General features: G+C 46.3%; 1 protein-coding gene across 1 annotated transcript in view; it reads right to left on the bottom strand.

The window, feature by feature from the left end:
* LOC101091265 (RNA polymerase II elongation factor ELL2-like) overlaps positions 1–20,193 on the bottom strand; it is a 102,463-nt gene extending 82,270 nt beyond the window's left edge. The window contains exon 1 of the mRNA XM_045051068.1: positions 19,699–20,193. Within this exon, the coding sequence (XP_044907003.1) occupies positions 19,699–19,769 (71 nt within the window). The 5' untranslated portion in view covers positions 19,770–20,193. The remainder of the gene's footprint in view (positions 1–19,698) is intronic.
* Between the last annotated feature and the right edge of the window lie 346 nt (positions 20,194–20,539).

Below are 20,539 nucleotides of genomic sequence, written 5' to 3'. Positions count from 1 at the left end.
AGGGCCGGAAATCATATCATAAAGAGGTAAAGAAGAAGAGAGTTTCAGCATCTGATGAAAGAGTTCTAGAACCAGTTGCCCAATGACTAGTAGATGATACCTGTGGTGCTGTTATTAAAAGGAAATACAGGGGCGCCCGGGGAGGCTCAGTCAGTTAAGCGTCCGACTTCGGCTCAGGTCATGATCTCATGGTTCATGGGTGCGAGCCCCACGTCGGGCTCTGTGCTGACAGCTTAGGGCTTAGAGCCTGCTTTAGATTCTTTGTCCCCTGCCCCCACTCCTCTCCTGTTCACACTCTGTCTCTCACTCTCTCTCTCTCTCAAAAATGAATAAACATTTTAAAAAATTTTAAAGGAAATGAAGTCGGGGTGCCTGGGTGGTTCAGTCAGTTGAGCGTCGGACTTCAACTCAGGCCATGATCTCATGGTTTGTGTGTTCGAGCCCCACGTTAGGCTCTGTGCTGACAGCTAGGAGCCTGGAGCCTGCTTCGGATCCTCTGTCTCCCTCTGTGTCTCTCTCTCTCTCTCTCTCTCTCTCTCTCTCTCTCTCTCTCTCTGCCTCTCTCCCACTTGTGCTCTCTCTTGGAAATAAATAAATAAACATTAAAAAAAGAAAAAAGAAATGAAGTCAGACTCTGAAGACTATTCAAGTCCTATTCACAGGACACTTAAGCAACACCCGTCCAGAGCCTACAGTCACCTCCATGCCATTCTTGCTCACAGAGCAGTGCTTGCAAACAGTCTCATCCAAAAGCTTTTCCACCTCTGATCATCCTTGACTTGGGTTGCACTCATCTGAGCGATCGCACATCCAAAGACTTTCAACATTTAAGGTTTCCAATTCAAAATTGCTGTGGCTGACGGTCCGTGAGTTCAAGCCCGATTCAGGCTCTTCACTGACAGCAAAAAGCCTGCTTCTGATTCCCTGTCTCCCTCTGTCTCTCTGCCCCTCCCCCATTTGCACTATCTCTCTCTCTCTCTCTCTCTCTCTCTCAAAATAAATAAACTTTTTTCAAGAAGAAACAAACAGGGGCGCCTGGGTGGCTCAGACAGTAAGTGCCTGACTTTGCCTCAGGCCATTATCTCACAGTTCTTGAGTTCCAGCCCCACGTTGGACACTGTGCTGACCTGCTTCCATTTCTGTGTCTCCCTCTCTCTCTGCCCCTCTCCCACTCATGTTCTGTCTCTCTCGCTCTCAAAAATAAATACACATTAAAAATATTTTTTTTAATTTTTTTTTTACGTTTATTTATTTTTGAGACAGAGAGAGACGGAACATGAATGGGAGAGGGTCACAGAGAGAGGGAGACACAGAATCCGAAACAGGCTCCAGGCTCTGAGCTGTCAGCACAGAGCCCGACGTGGGGCTCGAACTCACGGACCGCGAGATCATGACCTGAGCTGAAGTTGGACGCTTAACCGACTGAGCCACCCAGGCGCCCCAAAAATATTTTTTAAAAAAGAGGCAAACAAGCAAAAGGGGTGGGGTGGGAGAGACAAACCAAAAAACAGACTCTTAACTATAGAGAACAAACTGATGGTTCCCAGAGGGAGGTGGGTGGGGAATGGGTGAAATAGGTGATGGGATTAAGGAGGGCACTTGCTGTGATGAGCACTGGCTGATGTATGGAAGTGGTGAATCATTATATTGTACACCTGACACTAATATTATACTGTACCTTAACTGGAATTTAAATAAACCCTTAAAAACAAGCAAACAAACAAAAATAAAATTGCTGTGCCTGGAAATTTCCAGTGTTTCATGAAGAACTTCCTCTCAAGGATTTCAGACATGGCGGGAAATCATAAGTGCATCTCAATAATAGTGAAACTTTAATTTTGCAGTGTGCTTTTAGAGTGTACAGAATGTTTTCATACATGATCTTATTCTGGAATGCTCAACACATAAAGGTTAGGGAAGGTGAGGTTGAAGAAAGCTATTAGTAAAGCGTGCAATGTATTTTTACATATGGCTATTGTAGTGGGCCAGGAGCAGGCCACGCCAAAATGTGCTACTTTGGCATATTGATTATTTTAAGTAAAAGTTACTCAAGAGACAGCCTGTGCAGGGAAGGACACTCAGAGCCTTTTCTGTTCCCCTGACAGCGGGAAGTAAATCTCCCTTATAAAATGTACCCTCCCTGTATCAGTAAAGACTTTTTAAAATTATTTTTAATGTTCATTTATTTTTGAGAGAGAGCGAGAGAGAGACAGTGCAAGCAGGGGAGGGGCAGAGAGAGAGAGGAGATACAGAATCCGAAGCAGGGTCCGGGCTCCAAGCTGTCAACACAGAGCCCGACACAGGGCTCGAACTGATAAACTGTGAGATCGTGACCTGAGCTGAAGTCGGACGTTTCCCCGACTGAGCCACCCAGGCGCCCCAGCAACAAAAATTTCTCTGGACCACATTTCTACCTCCAGTTACTGCCCCACTATTCTCCTTCCAACCACCATTAATCTCCAGAAAAGTTTGGACTCACCATTCATTTCCAATTCCAGAAGTCCATACCTAAAAGAGGAGTTAAGTTTTCTCCTGACACACCCGAATCTGGCATTTGCCCCCACCGTTACATTGAAATTGCTCTCTTCGTGGTCAACAATGACCTTCATGTGGCTAAATCCCCCGGCCATTTCTCAGTCTTCAACCTTGCTGACTCATCACCGGCATTTAATGCGGTTGTTACTTCTTTCAATTCAAAATACTTTTTCCACTGGCTACCAGGACACCAAACTTCTAATCTTCCTTCTGTCTCATTGGCTGATCCATCTCATATTCCTTCACTGGCACCTACCATCTCTTCAAACTCTTGATGATAAAGTAAGTGGGAGATGCAGGAGAGAAGCATCAAAGGAGAAGACTTCAAAAGGGAAGGGCTCGAGAAGGTGCAAGGCCTTGGGACATGTTGACCCAGCTGGACACGGCGGCTGCGGCTCCTAAGGAGCACCCAGGGCCATTAGCATTGTCCAGGGCCGGCTCCTCCTTCACACCTGACCCTTCCTAGTGTCATAAAAAAACAGTTACCCTGAAATTCAACCTTGAAAAGCAAAACCATGAAGTTGATGACTACACTTGCTTGGCTGACTTTACGCACGTAAGTCTTTAGCAGTTATCCTAATAAAAAGAGGCTGCATCCTGGAGTCGGGGCCTCATTCGACGCCAGTAGGAGGACCTTCACTTAACTGCATCTTGTTTGCATCTTGTCATCTTTTGCGACTCCGGCCATACTCCCCGCAACATTTGGAGTAGTTGGCAGGATACGGCGCGGCAAACAGTCTTGGAGACTATTCTAGGTTTCCAGTCGCAGAGGACCAAAGCGGAGCCAGAGGACAGGTGAGTCCCGGCTCGGGGCTAGTGCAGTATGGGAAACTCCTGATCTCATGACCATGAAGCTTCCTCTAAATTAATTCGTACGTTAAGGCGAAGTTCAGGAGTAAAAGTGAAAAGGGGAACTTTTGATGAGCTCTGGTACTAAGTTAAAACACAGTGCTTTTGGTTTACCCTTTCTGGAAAAAAAATCTTTTAAACAATGGAGATTGATTATGAAAACGCTTGGATGCCCTCATCAAAATGGAGATACCATTTCTTTAAAAGCTCGGTCTTTATGCTCTTTAATTGAGATGGCTTTACAGCCTTTACAGTCTGACTCAGAACAAAACATAAGTTCACATAAATTAAAAACTCATCAAGAAGAAAGAGACGAGGATGAGTCTTCTTCTGAAGGAATCAAGGCTGTAACACCTGAGGAAAATGGTTTACCAGAATGGCCTCCTCTGCCACCCACAAATGATGATTAGAGATAATTGTCCCTGGTCAGTCTACCTCAGGATAGAGATTTTATTTATTTATTTTGTTTATTATTTGTTATATAATTTATTGTCCAATTGGTTTCCATCCAACACCTAGTGCTCATCCCCACAGGTGCCCTCCTCCATGCCCATCACCCACTTTCCCTTCCCTCCCACCCCCCATCAACCCTCAGTTCATTCTCAGTTTTTAAGAGTCTCTTATGGTTTGGCTCTCTCCCTAACTTTTTTTTTTCCTTCCCCTCCCCCATGGTCTTCTGTTAAGTTTCTCAGGATCCACATAAGAGTGAAAACATATGGTATCTGTCTTTCTCTGTATGACTTATTTCACTTGGCATCACACGTTCCAGTTCCATCCACGTTGCTACCAAAGGCCAGATTTCATTCTTTCTCATTGCCACGTAGTATTCCATTGTGTATATAAACCACAATTTCTTTATCCATTCGTCCGTTGATGGACATTTAGGCTCTTTCCATACTTTGGCTATTGTTGAAAGTGCTGCTATACACATTGGGGTACAAGTGCCCCTCTGCATCAGCACTCCTGTATCCCTTGGGTAAATTCCTAGCAGTGCTATTGCTGGGCCATAGGGTAGATCTATTTTTAATTTTTTGAGGAACCTCCACACTGTTTTCCAGAGCAGCTGCACCAGTCTGCATTCCCACCAACAGTGCAAGAGGGTTCCCGTTTCTCCACATCTTTTCCAACGTTACTCCTCATCAGGGAAATAACATAGAGATTTTAAGGAATATTCCCAAGCAGCTGCCGAAACTCCTTCTGTTTCAGGGAACTCCCCTGTCTTCTCTGGCCCGACATGGACTGCCTAATTCCACGAATGGAAAACAAAAACAAAACAAAACAAATAATACAAAACAAAACAGAAACCGGTATCTGCTCATCTATCTGAGCTGACAGGCTCTAGGACCATGTGAACTCTGCCCTCTGTGCCTCTGTCTGCCTTCAGGCCTCTGGCCACAGACACCTCACCTCTTCTGGGAGGTGAGAAGGTCTGCTGTCAAAGGCAAAAAAAAACGCCTCCTTAAACTTTAAATTTCCTCCCTGGTTCCACGGTAAAAATTAACAATGGTAAACTTTTAAGGGGACACAGATAAAATATTAAGATAGACGTGTCTTTTAAATTAAAAAACTTTATTCTCGGGGGTGCCTGGGTGGCTCAGTCGGTTGAGCGTCCGACTTCCGCTCAGGTCATGATCTCATGGTCCGTGGGTTCGAGCCTCGCGTCGGGCTCTGTGCTGACAACTCAGAGCCTGGAGCCTGCTTCGGATTCTGTGTCTCCCTCTCTCTCTGCCCCTCCCCCGTTCATGCTCTGTCTCTCTCTGTCTCAAAAATAAATAAAAGTTAAAAAAAAAATTAAAAAAAAAAACAAAGCTTTCTTGAACTGTTCTGCTCTTGATAAGACAATGTAAACAAAGGTTTTATTTTTTTTTTCTCTTTGCCAAAAAACCAAAGCTTTAGGTTTCATCTTTATCAGGTCTTTGACTGCTTAGGTAAAACTTCTCAATGTTAAAGGAACTAGACTTTGCTACCAAATATATAATGCTATACATTTGCCTTTAGCATCTTTTATTGCCACGTTGGTTAAAAAAATAAAATTTTAAGATTTATAATGATTTGTATAAGTCCTATTTAGGAGGTGCTTTATAATAACTTCCTAAGGTTATAACAAACTTCCCAGGATTTAAATGGTAAATAAAGCTTATTTAATATTTAAACTAATTTAAAATTTGTTGGATCTGTCTTTAAAGTTATCAACATTAAAACCAAAACTTTATTCTACTAAGATTTACTAAAAGTCGAATAAACTCACGTTATCTCTGTGCCAATCTGTTAACAAAAGGATGACTTTAAGTCAAACTTTGTTTGCCTCCTAGTTTTCATGGGTAATTGTTAAGATAGCTTTCAAAGTCTTTGGTAACCTAAACCATTAAAGTTTTGCTTGCATGATAAATTGAGATTAAATTCATTGGATAGCTAACGAGATACAAAGCTGAAGCACTAATTACTAGATGTAGGTCTGTGCTTTTGACTTGTTGCAAAAAACTGAGGATATTTGAACTGTTAAAAAACATGCTTTGTGCTTAAGTTTGCCCTTCAAAAAAATTCTGATAAAACATAGAATTTTATATATATATATATTTCACATAGAATTTTATATATATATGTATATATTTTATGTGTATATTTTATATATATATATGTGTGTGTGTATATATATATATATATATATATATATATATATATATATATAATGTCTGTTTGAGACAAGCAAGACAATCTTCTCAGGGGGGGGTTGCTTTTTGTTCTAAGGTACCCCTCAAATGAACAACGTTGTTCATGTCAAAAGCTCCCCAAAGTGGCATTGCTATTCCAAATTGTCGCTGTTGAAATTGTTCCAGTTAGAAAAATAAACATACAATTTAGCGCTATAGTGAGAAAACATGACAGAAGCAGGTGTCGGCCTGTAAAAGGGGTATGACCTTGTGGAAGGTTCGTACCCCTGTGAGAACTGAACAATCTATAAGAATGATGCTTGCGTAACTTGGGGTCTCTGGTGTTTGGCCAAAGGTTGATCGTCACCACTTGGGGGCCAAACAAAACCTCCTGATTCTGGGTGGATGAAACTAAACAGGGCAGTTGCCTGGGACACAAAGGCAGAACAGAAAAGGAAGTCCTTTTAAGGTTCTGAAATGGTGTCCATAACAATATTTGTCCAAATCACACTTGCCTGAGGACACCTTCTGAACTCCTCAGTCCCCAGGACCAGGTCCTGGATGACTTGTTGGACAGTACTTGCCTTCTCCCTATAGAGTTTTCTTCTGGTGGCCAAACAACATTCGAGACACTAGAACAGCACATAAGCCATAAGAGGAGGTATTAGAAGGCTCTGAAACAATTTTACCAAGGACTAATACAAAACTGATTGGGTAACAACGATATCCCAAGAGACCTTACTCCAAGGAAACAAAATAAGCCCAATGCTGATGGGCCTCAGTGAAATATTGGGGCTCAACTCGGCATGAACGTAGCCTTCGGCCACAGACGGGGTAACTTATCAAGCAGAGAGAAACACAAGGCATCGCAAATATGTGCGGTTTTCCTGAGTCGAGGGTCGTCATCCAAAGAAGAGAGTACATCAGCTGAATCTCAGTGGAACATCCGTTTCTGTCAGTGCCCTCTAAACCTAAGACCCCCAGGAACACACCATTAGTTAAACAAGCTGTGTTCATTAGTCACAACCCTCGCAAGGAGGGTTTGGGCTTACGTTGGGTGATTCTGGGGAGGCTCTTAAAAAGCAGAGCTTTGTGGTTCGGATGCTATCAGGAAGTGGGATCGTTTTATGACTGGCTATTTTACTAAATCTTCTCTATGGGGAGGGCAGACCAGAGTTGGGCTGCAGGTGTGAATGGTAAAGAAGCGTCAGTCACTCCTATCAGACGGGATGGGGGAACGATTGGTATTCCGTGGCTCATGGTTCGTCCACATTCAGACATGACCGTGGAGTAGCCTTTCGGTCTTGATCCACATCACGGTCACAGAGCGGCCTTGATGGGCACTGATGTTTTGTGATATTGTTTATGTTCCACAAGAGAACGCCAAGGCCCAGCACCCAAGCCCCCATTTTCTGCAGTCAACGGATATTTTGTTTGAAGACGGGCAGTTAATAGCATGAGCAATGGAGAAAAATTCTCCCATTAGAAAGTAACTGTGTTGGGGTGACAAAGCCAAGCCCATGTCAAAGGCACATTGTTAAAGTGTCAAGAAATGTCTCCAACCGGCTCCCATATAGAATAATGGAAGTAGGGAGAGAGAAATACACATGAAGATGTTCTGGAGTCTGTCTTTTTCATGAATAGTTCAAGCAGGCTTCTCTAAGAGCCTATTTTGAGCTGGGTTTCTAGTTAAAAGTAAAAGTGTCTAAGTAAGAACAATATACCCTTTTTGCTCAGCACAGAAAAGCTCTATAATTTGCTGGAGAGAGAATAGAACTGGTACACAGACAAAACCAAAGCCTGTAAAAATCTGCTTATCACCGGCCTAATAATAAGTCGTCCCCTCTTAGTCTTTTCACTTGCGATTGATTTCTGGAGGTTGGAAACAAGCTTGTGACTCAGGAGTTTAGAGTCAGTAGAACAAATTTGCTGCCTCCGCGTCATGCTGGGTTGTAGGCAGCGACGGACTGGAAGGGAACAGAAAGAAACGGGGACTCGTAAAAACAGGTTTGGGAAAGAGGTAAGATAGGCAAGAGGAGTGAGGACAGAAATCCCGCAGGGTCACATCACACTGGCCTCCGGATGCCATGTCAACCGTCAGGTTTTCGCGGGGCTGGGGGAAAACTAGAAACCTGGGGCAGATCGGCGACAGCGGCCATAAGAAAGGGGGGCGCTCCCGAGGCAACGCCGGGTACTTCTCTCCTCCCGTCGGTGAGCCCGGCCTGAAGGTTTAACCTTGAGGGACAGTTGATGTACGCGAGGGTTCGCCGGAAGCCAGCATAAAGCAGACCCTAACAGCGCACTGCCGGACGGACTGAAATACACGGCCGAAGTAGATGCCTAGAGAACAGATCGCGCCCAGACACGGATTCGAGTTTGTGCCTGTGTTTGTGTCTGCTACCAAACGGCACCTGCCGTTGGCCCTGACCAACCCCCCAAGGCCCACATGGCGGTGTGCCGGAGGCCGAAATCTCTCCCACGGGGATGAGCCTGCTTATGTCAGAGGCCTCCCTACTCGCATTTAGAGTGATTTCCGGGGTATCTTGCTTGGAAACCATCTCCTGCCTTTCCACGTTACTGAGTCGAGAGTGGGTGCTCGACCAGTATTTGCCAGTTGGGCCTTCAGCAGTTTGAATCTCGGCGCTTCTCAAGTTTCTCAAAGGCCGGCCTTGCTCATCCGATGCCATTTTACTGCCCGCTCGTCAGCCTCTGACCCTCGCCGATTTATCTGCCACGCCTTAGTCAGAGCTACCGATATATCATGGTAAACGTTAGGAAAATTGACCAAAGGAGGTAAATAAATACACATCAAAGCCTCGAACGCGGCGTCTATTTTCTCCAGAAATCAAGAATGAGTTTCAAATGCAATGGCAAAAGCAAGTATTCGTTTTCTTTACAACGAGGCACGCCTTCGCTCGTAAACGGTAAAATTAACGTTCCAACTGAGGTGCGCACGGTATTGTTCTATAAAATGAAAGCTTTGTGTTCACCTTATACTTCAGAATGTGCCCAAGCTCAGCACGTATAAATCACATTCAATCGTATGATATTGCAGAGAAACCCATTCTGTGCTTATCAAAGGAAAATAAAACTGCAAATAGGTATATTAACGTGGTTTTGAAAATTTCCAAACATATTACATTTGCGCCGACTTAAAAAAAATGTATCGCTTAAAGAATCCACATCGTCAAAATATTTACAAGCGTATGGAACGTGTAAGGCAGAAGTCAAACACTACTGGCAGATATTTTAAAAAATGGAAGAACTGCCCTGCTGTTTCACCACTTTCTTCCAGTTTCTCCAAAGCCTCTGCGGAGATAGATTTCTGTCCATTGACGCTACTTTTGAATAAGGAAATTGTGCACGCAGTAGCCTCATCGTGGATTACGAGCCCCACATCATGTGTCGTTATCATCTCTGAGCCACAAGATGTTATTAGAAGCTTTCCCAATTTTCACAGGGAAAGCCTGAGCAAGGAGAAAAGAACTTGAGGATGGATGCCAAAAGCAACTTTACTTTCCGATCTGGATTAGAAGGAGATATTTGCGGAACTGAACCAAGAGTTCCACGCGTGGCTCTGGAAGGAGCATATTCTGATGAGGAAGCGTGGCGGATCTGCCCGACTTTATTTTCCTTGCTGTACTATTTCCCTTTTCTCTTGCAACGTCTTGCTCCTGCTTGACACCCTGCTCCTCGCGTGAGGGGAGCAGGGAGCCAAAAGAAATGCACAGGGGCACGGTGAGTACATGATGAGTAAGTGTCCCCTGTTAGTTTGGAGATAGGCTGCAGCTCTGTGAAGTAACAGGTTCATTACATCTCAGGCAACTTCCATCATGGGAAAGCTCAAAAAGATGCAACCTCCCTCATTCGCGAGAGGATTAAGTCACTTTGGTCCCCTGTCCCCTTCCCCCCACACTGCAAAAAAAAAAAAAAAAATCAATTCCAAGGCACCTGGGTGGCTCAGTCGGTTGTGTCTGACTCTTCGTTTCGGCTCAGGTCATGATCTAGAGGTTCGAGTGTTCAAGTCCCACATCGGGTTCCATGCTGATGGGGCGGAGCCTTCTTAGGGTCGTCTTTCTCCCTCTCTCTCTGCCCCTCCCCTGCTCGCTCTCCCCATCTCTCTCTCAAAATAAATAAATGGACTAAAAAAAAAAATAGGCTCCTTTCGTCCAGGGTAGAAGCACATGTCCGAACACAAAAAGGACTGAGGACCCCCATGGGGTAAAGCAGGGAAACATGATAAATGCCGTTGCAAATCAGCAGATCCCTTCCTTCTTGCTCACGCAAGTACGTACACACACACACACACACACACACACACACACACACACACACAGAGTAGCAGAACAAGGCAAGAGAGCCAACACGGTAGCGTTAGCGGCGGCAGGAGGGCACGGAGTGAGGATGCCTGGTCAGCACCCTGGAGCAAGATGCAAAGAGGGCTTAATATTTTCAAAAGATCGTTAAAAGAATAACTTTTTCCAATGTATTTCTCCAGGATTAGTTCACACGGAAGGCCACGAACATCAAGCATCACAAAACAGTGAAATTTCTTTGTACTTACAAACTACCAGGGAATGGAAATTTTCCTGCGCCCCCTTGATTGCTGAGACACAAAATCAAGTTCTTTCCCTCCTTTGGTTGCTTGTGGCCGCAACTACAGTGATTCAGTCATCAAGGTTCTCTTGGTAGCAAACGACGGATCTCCCGAAGCTACACGAAGCCACGCAAGGGGGGTTTTACTGGTTTACGAAAGCAGGTAGGAAGGACAGGGCTTGGCAAGAGGTGAATGACAGCGCACGTGCGGAAGCTTTTGCAGATCTGGTCAGCGGGTCCTCCTTCATCTGTAGGCATAGAGGAAAATACAACTACCAGGGTAACTTGACATTCTGGTTAAAAACGCAGCCGTCGGCACATTGCTGACCCCCGCGTATGAGCTGGGTTTTTGTTTCCGCCTTTCGGTTTTTGTGGTTTTTTCGAGCATTCTATATTCACCACCATATATGCGCCTTCCCCCACCACAATTAAAACGAGCTGGAATGATAAGAAATAATGAATACGGAAAATACGCACCCATGAAAACCATTTTGTTGGGGATTCGTGGTGCCGGTGGTAAACGACTACAGCGACCGTCATGTGCTTCGCGAAATTATGATAATCTCTCTCGGGAATCTCAGCTGTGTTTGGCCAACTTGTTCCATTCCGATTTAATATAATGCTGTGTTTCTGACTAGGTGTAGATATTTTAAATCACAATTGCCATCCCTCCTACACACATACGTATCTTTTCAAACACATTCGTTTTTGAATGATGACATCAATTAGCTGGGAACAGGCTGAAGTTAAAGTGAATAGGGAGCGTCGGAGCCATTCAACTATTTCTAGGAAACAAGGCAAGATGCTTTTATCAAAACACATTTCAGAGGACAGAGATGAAAGAAAATAGAGGATCACAAAAGGGCTTTAAACCCGTGAAGGAAAATGCCGCCTGGTGTCGGGGAAGGTGGAGCAGAGGGCCTGCCCAGGCTCCATCTGGGAGACATACAGCATCTGCTTCTAGAAGAACATTCTGGAAGGGGATGCTTGGGGAGGGAGGGCGACATCATGTGAGACAGAAAAGGCAGGGAGAGGAAGGCAAATCATAGGATGCTGAAGTCTGGACGGTGACTCCCTGTTTGTTTCCAGAGATAAAAAATGCTGGCTGTCCCACCGACGTCAGCCTAACACCACAGGCCAGGGGCCACGTGGCCAGGAATCTCTTTCGTACCCAGGTCGAGAGTAATGCTTTACGCTCCAATAGGAGTGTCTTTTTGCCTTTAAAATATTTATTTATTAGTCAATCTGGAATGTTTCAGGATACAGAAAAGAACAAAAAGGAATAACAAATACCCACGTACCCACCAAAATGGAGGAAATGTTAATTTGGCTGTCTATCTCACATCCTCGCTGGGGTGCAGGAGCAAAGACTTAGAGGCTGCTAGTTGGTCCCCAATATCTCTTCTTGCCTTTTCTTTACTAGCAGAACCCTGGACTGAGCTGTGCACAGGGCTTCCCAGAAGAAAAGGCCACAGGCCCCGGCCTCTTCCCAGGCTCGGTGGGACAGCGTGACGAAGTTATACCCAATGGGACGTGAGTGAAAGGGGCACCCCTGCCCTAGTCCTCTTTGCTTCGCACCTCACAGTACCCTGAAAATAACAGAACAGTGAGAGAGGAAGAGCCCAAGTCCCAAGTCCCTGTGAAACCACCACAGCTACCCTGAACTCCTCATACCTGGGCTGTCATGTGAAAGAAAAACAAACTTCTGTCTTGTTTCAGCCACTCTTACTCTGGGTTTCTACTGCAGCCAGCCAATTCTGTACCCTCACTCACATAGCCTTCCACCGGATAAATATTCCTTGCACATTTACCGCAAGCCAGGTAGTCTCCTAGGCCCTGGGGATGGGGTACTAAATAGCCACAAGTCCCTGCCCTCTTGGAGCTTACATTCTAGCAGAGGAGACACACGGAGGAAAATAAGGTGGGAAGGCCGGGGATGGCGTGGGAGTGGCAATTGTCGACAGAGTGGCTGGGGAAGGCCTCACTGGCATTTGAGTAAATAAGAAAAAACAGTAAATACGAGACGAGGGCCAGGGAGCAAGAACTTGCATGTTGTCTGAGAGTAATAGCAAAAGACACCAACTTGGCACAAGTGGGCAGAACGAGGGGGGACAGAAGTAGGATAGGAGGTCACAGAGGGAAAGGGGCTCAGAGTAGAGCTCGGTAGGCTATTGGAAGGACTTTGGAGTCAAAGCAGGGGATATGGTGCAAAGTGGCAATATTGCAGAGAAATTATAAAGATACAGCCGATGGGATTTGCTGATGGGCTGAATAGGGGGCATGAGAGAAGGAAGACAGGGACAATCCAGGGGTTTGGGCCAAGCGATTAAACGGATGCAGTATCACTTACTGAAATCGGGAAGGATGTGGAAGGAGCAGGGGCCGCTGAGAAGTCAAGCCTTTGGGTCTTGCTATAGACTGAATGTTTGTGTTCCCCCCAGGTTCCTATATTGGAACCTAATCCCCAGTGTGATGGTATTAGGAAGTGGGGCCTTTGGGAGGTTATCAGGTCAGGAGAGTGAAACTCTCATGAATGGGGTTAGTGTCCTTGCTTTAAAGGGCCCCAGAGAGCTCCTTTCCCCTTCCATCTTGTGAGACAACAACGAGACGATGGCCGGCCTAAGAACCAGGAAGTAGACTTTCATTAGACACCGAATCTGCCAGTGGCCTGATCATGGACTTTCCAGGCTTCAGAACCATGAGAAATAGACCCAGTTTTATAAGCCAGCCAGTCTATGGTATTCTGTTACAGCAACCTGAATAGACTAAGACAGTTTGGGGCGCAATAACTTTGAGATGTCTAGTAGATGTCGAGTTTTAGACATTCAGTAAGTAGCTGGGTATGTGAATTGGGAGTTGAACACAGGGATCTAGCAGGAGATAGAAATCTTGGAGTCATCAGACTATAGGTATTACAGAAAGCCATGTCCTGAGAGATGACACAGGAAATTCTGACACACAGAAAACAGAAGGCGTCCAAGGACCAAGTCTTGGGCACGTCAACGTTTGGAAGTTGGGAAGAGGAGGAGAATCTAGCAAGGGAGACTGAGAAGGAGCAGTCAGAAGGGTAAAAGGAAACCCACAAGAGTGATGTGCCGGAAGTCCGGTGAAGATACTATTTCAGGCAGTATAGAGCAATCCCTGTGTCCGCTGCTATCGGGAGACCGAGAAATAAAATGAATGAGAACATATTATGACACGGAGAAACACGGATGCCATTTGGTAACTATTACATGGCTGCCTTGGTGATTCCACTGGGTTCTTACTTTCACCAGGTAAAGGTTACATTACTTCGGAGTTGCAAGTATATAAAAAGACATCTGCTCAGCCATTCAACCCAGACGACAGGATCGCTAGCAACTGTGTGTGTGGCCTTTGCTTAAGCAATTCCAGTGGTAGTTAGTGCTCAACTACGGAAAACAACCAGTTCCATTTTGGGCGGGGGAAGCCCTCACGGCTCCTGGTGTGGAATGTGCGTGCATTTTAAATGCCACTCATTATTCAAAGTTCGGATTTTGTGGTCACACAACATACGGTACTGTTCCAGGTGTACAGAAGGCACTTTTGATATTTTGACACATGTCTGATTCTTTAACTTCCACCAGGTAGGTCCCTGTCACCGGGTGCCCACTGCCCGTGCCCGTCAGGCACTGTATCAGGCCCATTAACCACTCGTCTGGCCTGAGAGTAAGGATCAGAGAATTCAAGGGACTTTCCCAAGCTCACACAGCTTGCGAGTATTGGATCTGGGATTTGCGTGGGACTCCTGGGTCCGTGTTCTTGACCCTTTTGTGCCGTGCTCGCTCAAGCCCCGAGTGACCCGGGGGTAAAATGAGGCAATGGAACTAAACATTTTATAGAGTCCCGTCTGCCTCTAAAGAATCCTGAATCTGGTCAAAAGACAAAGTCTACGGGAGGAGCTGTTCTAGCACTCTTTTCTAGCTTGCTTTTTAATGACTCGGATTACTTGAAGGTGGTATATTTGTATTAGATAGAAAAGGTGACCTTTCTTGGCATGTGAGTTTTAAGCCTGCCAGCAGAAATGCAGACAGACATCAGGGAGGTTGGCATATGATATTGAACCTGACCTACTTGTGATCCCCATTTGGGCTAATTAGCTTTTCAATACTCTTCCTATCTACACTGGCCCTCAAACTACTGGCCATCGAAGCAGGCAGACTAACAAGGGAGTCTGGCTTGATGTACATTTAACCTCATTACTGGGGAAAAAAAAAAAGTCACCATATTGGCCTCCTTGTGCCGGAACAGTACAGAACAGTATGCAAAGAGAGTGCATTTGAATAGTAACGATCCTGGTGTTTCAGTGATTCAACTCAGCAAATATTTATCAAGCACCTACTGGATGAAAGACATTGACCCAAGAAAGCAGCTCCAGAGATGAATCAGCCTTAGTCTCTGACCTGAAGGGAAATGGAACGAAAGCTTACGTAACCTGGGGATTAAAACGTCTCTGACGCTGTTGACAGAGGGAGAATAAAGAGAGGGTCCCCCGATGACACCGGGTAATCGCCCCAAGGAAAGAGAGAGCCGTCAGGTCTGGGCTCCATTTTGGAATGGCGGTTCAGAGTGGACCAAAGCAGGTAAATGGCCGGGACGGTATCCCCAGAGGGCTCGTTGACACGCACTCACAGAAGGGGTTAGGAAGTTGAATGAGCCAGGGAATCTCTCAGGGACTGTGAGACCTCTGGTTATTTAAAGGCTCACGGTTGGCTGAAATAGCTATAATCCCTTGGCAGAAGGCCCGCTTTCCCTTTCGGAATATAGAACATGGCCTCAGGAATCATAGGAAAGGGCACTGATTTAGAAGGACCTGGACACTGTGCCATGTAAGCCACCCAGACCACGGGGAGGGAAGCGCAGTCACAAGGCTTCTTGGGTGCCTCGCGCTAAGTACCACTGCGATGGCCTTCGAGGCTGGTGCAGACCCTCAAACCCTCAGACACTGTCATCATAAACCGATATGGGTAGTGCCACACGGTGAGATCCATGGGTATTTTGACCAACAGTGGCACCACCATTTCACCCGCCCAAGTCCAAAAGCCTCATACAGATACCACCTTTTTATTAAAACCATCATTTTGTCATAATAAGTCATGGCTTAATAATGCTTCCTATCAAACAAAGCATCTCGTCTTTAATCTCACGTAACCTGCATAACAACCTCGTGATACAATGCGGGCAGGACACAAAATATCTCTGAGTTCCAGACTAAAGGATTGGCACTCCAAGAGGTTAACTGATTTGCTCAAACACATTAAGATTGGTAAGTAGTGCAGCCAGAATCCAGTTGAGGCCAACCAACACGGCACAGCCTATGTGCTCACTACGTGACAGAAGAATAAAATTAAACACAATCCCGAGGACGCTCGCCCACCGGTAGAAAAGCGTACATGAGGGGCACCTGGGCGGTTCAGTTGGTTAAGCCTCTGACTCTTGATTTCGGCTCAGGTCATAATCTCACGGTTCACGAGATCGAGTCCCACGTCAGGCTCTGCACTGACAGCGTGGGGCCCGTTTGGGATTTTCTCTCTCTCCCTCTCTCTCTGCCCCTCCCCCATTCATATTCTCTCTCTCTCTCTCTCTCTCTCTCTCTCAAAATAAATAAACATTAAAAAGAAGAAAAGCAGACATATAAACTACTAATGCCGAGGCACCGTCCTCCATGCTCAGACATATGAAAATCCTCCAGAAACACAATGAGGGGGCACCCCATCCACTGGGTGAGGGGTATCGGGGACAGCTTCCTGGAGGAGAAGCTAACCTGAGCTGAGTCTTAGAGACCGAGCAGGGGCCAGCCCAGTGGAAACGGAAGCTTGTGGGACTGCAAGAGGGAGAAAGCTCGCGGTGGAACGCTGGATGGCACAGAGGAGGAGCTCCAAACACCGCGCCATTCGCTCCCTTTCCTGACTTCTGCTCTCAGCATCATAACTCCTTTCAGTTCCTTCCAAGCTTTTGCTTGTGCCGCCATGTTTTTCTACTTTATTCCTGTCTGTTGTTTAAACTCAGTAAGTGTCAAAAACATACAAATATAAGTATAAATAAATAAATAAATAAGTAAAGTCAGTGAGTGCCACTTCCTCCAGGAAGTCTTCCTAGTTCCATCCTACTACTATACATTCCTCTGCGCGAAGGTCCGAGCAGTTGCTGCCCTTGGCCTGGTGACGGTATGATACTCCCGGCTAACCCGTGAACTCCGTTATGGTGGAGTTCACGTATGTCCCAGTACAGCATCCCGTGCCTCGCACAACGCCTGGCCCACAGGAAGCAATGGCTAAGGATTTTGAGCAATGAAGGGACGGAAGAAATGACTCCCGGCAGGAATGCGTGCTAAGGAAAAATACAAAATTCAGAGATTGATATGCACATGTGTATCAGAGTGGTTTGCAGCATAATAAAAAATAGGAACAAGGGCACCTGGGTGGCTCAGTCGGTGAGGCGTCCAACTCTTGATGTCAGCTCAGGGCCTGATCTCACGGTTCGTGAGTTCGAGCCACACATCCGGCTCTCTGCTGTCAGTGCAGAGCCCGCTTTGGATCCTCTGTCTCCCTCTCTCTGCCCCTCCCCTGCTTATGCTCTCACAAAAACAAACATTTAAACAATTTTTACATAAAAAGTAGAAATTAAAATTCCAAATGTTTACCAATAGGAACATAAGTGGATAGAGTGTGGTTTAATTCTGTGAAGTAATGTGTATATTAAAAAGATGGCTGATGGGGCGCCTGGGTGGCGCAGTCGGTGAAGCGTCCGACTTCAGCCCGGGTCACGATCTCGTGGTCTGTGAGTTCGAGCCCCGCATCAGGCTCTGGGCTGATGGCTCAGAGCCTGGAGCCTGTTTCCGATTCTGTGTCTACCTCTCTCTCTGCCCCTCCCCCGTTCATGCTCTGTCTCTCTCTGTCCCAAAAATAAATAAAAAACGTTGAAAAAAAATTAAAAAAAAAAGATGGCTGATTTTCCAAATATTTTGCAATTAAATTATTAGTAGGGCACCTGGGTGGCTCAGTCGGTTGAGCGTCAGACTTCAGCCTAGGTTGTGATCTCACAGTTTGTGAGTTCGAGGCCCGCGTCGGGCTCTGTGCTGACACCTCAGAGCCTGCAGCCTATGTCAGATTCTGTGTCTCCCTCTCTCTCTCTCTGCCCTTCCCTGACTCACACTCTGTCTCTCTCTCTCAAAAATAAAAACAAACGTTAAAAAAATTTTTAACAATTAAAATATTAGTTTCACATGTAAGAAAACCACTTATGAAAAGAAATAGTTCCGGAAATGTTAGAAACTGCAGGAGGAGGATGGGAGAAAAGCACTTTTCACCCAAAATCCCTTATCAGTCAAGGTTTCATCAGGGAAACAGAAGGCACTTTCCTTTGAAGAGCACCCCCTCCCCCACGGACGCCCCCCCCCCACCCCGGCCTCCCAGACAGAGGCGCACACACAAGAATTAAAGAGCCAGGAGAAAGAAGGTCAAGGAAATCACATAATCTAACTGGTTACACCAAACCGATTGTTCTTTTTTATTATTTTTTTTTCAACGTTTATTTATTTTTGGGACAGAGAGAGACAGAGCATGAACGGGGGAGGGGCAGAGAGAGAGGGAGACACAGAATCGGAAACAGGCTCCAGGCTCCGAGCCATCAGCCCAGAGCCCGACGCGGGGCTCGAACTCACGGACCGCGAGATTGTGACCTGGCTGAAGTCGGACGCTTAACCGACTGCGCCACCCAGGCGCCCCCAAACCGATTGTTCTTAAGTGCCTTCTTGGAAGCCTGATTCTCAAGAAACTCCCCGCTAAGTGCCTTCACGCCCCAGGTCTGCGGTGCCTGCCTGCACCTGCCTCCCTAAAACAATAGCCTCTGTTTCTCTTCTGCGTTCCCGACAGTGCACGGGTGACCCTCTTGTTGAAGGACTGCAACCCTGAGCTGGTTGCTGGCTTCTCCCTAGAACTGTACAAGAGCGGCAGTCAAGGTGAATGGCAACAAAAAATTCAGCCCAGCCCCCCGATAGGCTACAGCCCTAAGGTGAGCACCCAAGCCTTTCTGAAGGTATAGCGGACTGGTGACAAAAAATCAGACCGAGAATACAAAGCCCCGGATTGGGGTCCTAACTCCACAGGTTACTTGCTATGTGACCTTAGGCAATTTTCTGCGCTCAGTTCTTGTTTTCTCATGCGTGCCGAGAGGAAAATCATAGTATCTCCCCCACGTCCGATGAGATTAGGTATTTGAAATGTTTTATTAATTGTAAAGCATTCTACACGACCAATGCTTACGAACTGTAATTCAACAATGTCGCCCATCCTCTGAGAGGAGGCATCGAAAGAATCATTTGATACAATAATAACGAGATAAGGATTTCAACAAAACTCCAAAGCTACTGCTATAAGAAGGGCTACTTCTGGTAAGTAACCGTCTTTCCATTAAATATAGGTCGATTAGGGGCGCCTGGGTGGCACAGTCGGTTGAGCGTCCGACTTCAGCCAGGTCACGATCTCGCGGTCCGTGAGTTCGAGCCCCGCGTCGGGCTCTGGGCTGATGGCTCGGAGCCTGGAGCCTGTTTCCGATTCTGTGTCTCCCTCTCTCTCTGCCCCTCCCCCGTTCATGCTCTGTCTCTCTCTGTCCCAAAAATAAATAAAAAACGTCGAAAAAAATTAAAAAAATATATATAGGTCGATCATTGTGGCAAATGCCAGTACCGGAAGGGTGACTGTGGCCTAAAGAGGGGCCCGGAAGCCAGCTGAAAAGCAATTTGTAGATCAATAAATGCTTAAGACCTACTGAGAAGATGGGAAAACCCACAGCTGCATGAAATTGCAATTGTTAAATCCCAAATTGTGTGTGAATACAGATTTTCGAAAACGTGTTTTGATGGTTTGTAGCTCCCTGACTTCATAAAGAAAACTACCGTTTTCGAACATACTACTTGTCCGCGTTTGCGCACCGTCGCGGCGGAAGGGAACAACCCAGTTGCAGACTTTCACAGCACTGAGAAGGTGCCGAAACATCATCCTACCCAACTTCCAAATGAAATGCCTGAAGGGAACGTGACTTTACTTACCTGCCTCGTTCGCCGGGATGGAATTTCTTACGGGCTCGGCCGTGTGCCTTCCACTGTCTCCTCGTCAGCATTGGCACGGGACATCTGTCCTGCAAGCAAGAGTGAGCTGCGTCCTGACCGCCCAGCCAAGTCCTTCTCCCTCTGTTGGAGTCACTGTTTCCGCTGGCGTGTTGAGCTTTCACATCTCCTTACCGGCCTCAATGACAGTGGGTCGTTTTCACAGACAAGACAGAAGGCTTAACTTGATCAACCTCTAGCAAAGCAATAACCTCCCTCTCCCCTGCCCCTCCGAGCGCCGACTACCGAAGGTAATTGCTCCCAGGTGTTCGAGAACAGGTCCAATGATCACTTGGTAGAGACTCCGAGGGTCGGAACGGGGCTTCTCAAATGCTAACGTGCACCGAAATCACCCGAAGATCCGGTTACAAAGCAGATTTTCAGTCAGTATCCGAGCTCGGGCTGAGATTCCGTGTTTCTGACATGCTCCGAGGTGAGGCCGCTGCTGATAGCCAGGGCCGAATTTAAGTAACGAGGTCCTACAGCTATAGTTCCCGGATTTGCCTTTCGATAACAATCACCTGGAGTAATTGTCAAACGCATAACTGCATCCTCTGGGCCCAGATGGCTCCCACGCGTCGGCGGAGGCTCCAAACTGCACATCTGGGTAGTGGAAGAGGTGGGATTTGAACCCAGGTCCACTTCTTCCTGAGCTGCTCTTTCTGAAACATCCAGCTTGAAGAGGAGGGGGCTCTCTGGCTGCAATAACAGACTGCATGCTCTTGGGTCCATCAGCCACACCAAAACACTCCAGTGATCCAGCTACTGCCCTGAATTCCATCAC

This window comes from Felis catus, chromosome X (assembly GCF_018350175.1).
Source record: "Felis catus isolate Fca126 chromosome X, F.catus_Fca126_mat1.0, whole genome shotgun sequence".
NCBI classification, from domain to species: Eukaryota; Metazoa; Chordata; class Mammalia; order Carnivora; family Felidae; genus Felis; species Felis catus.
Note: the sequence above shows the minus strand (reverse complement) of the source record. Positions and strands in the feature narration are given on the sequence as shown.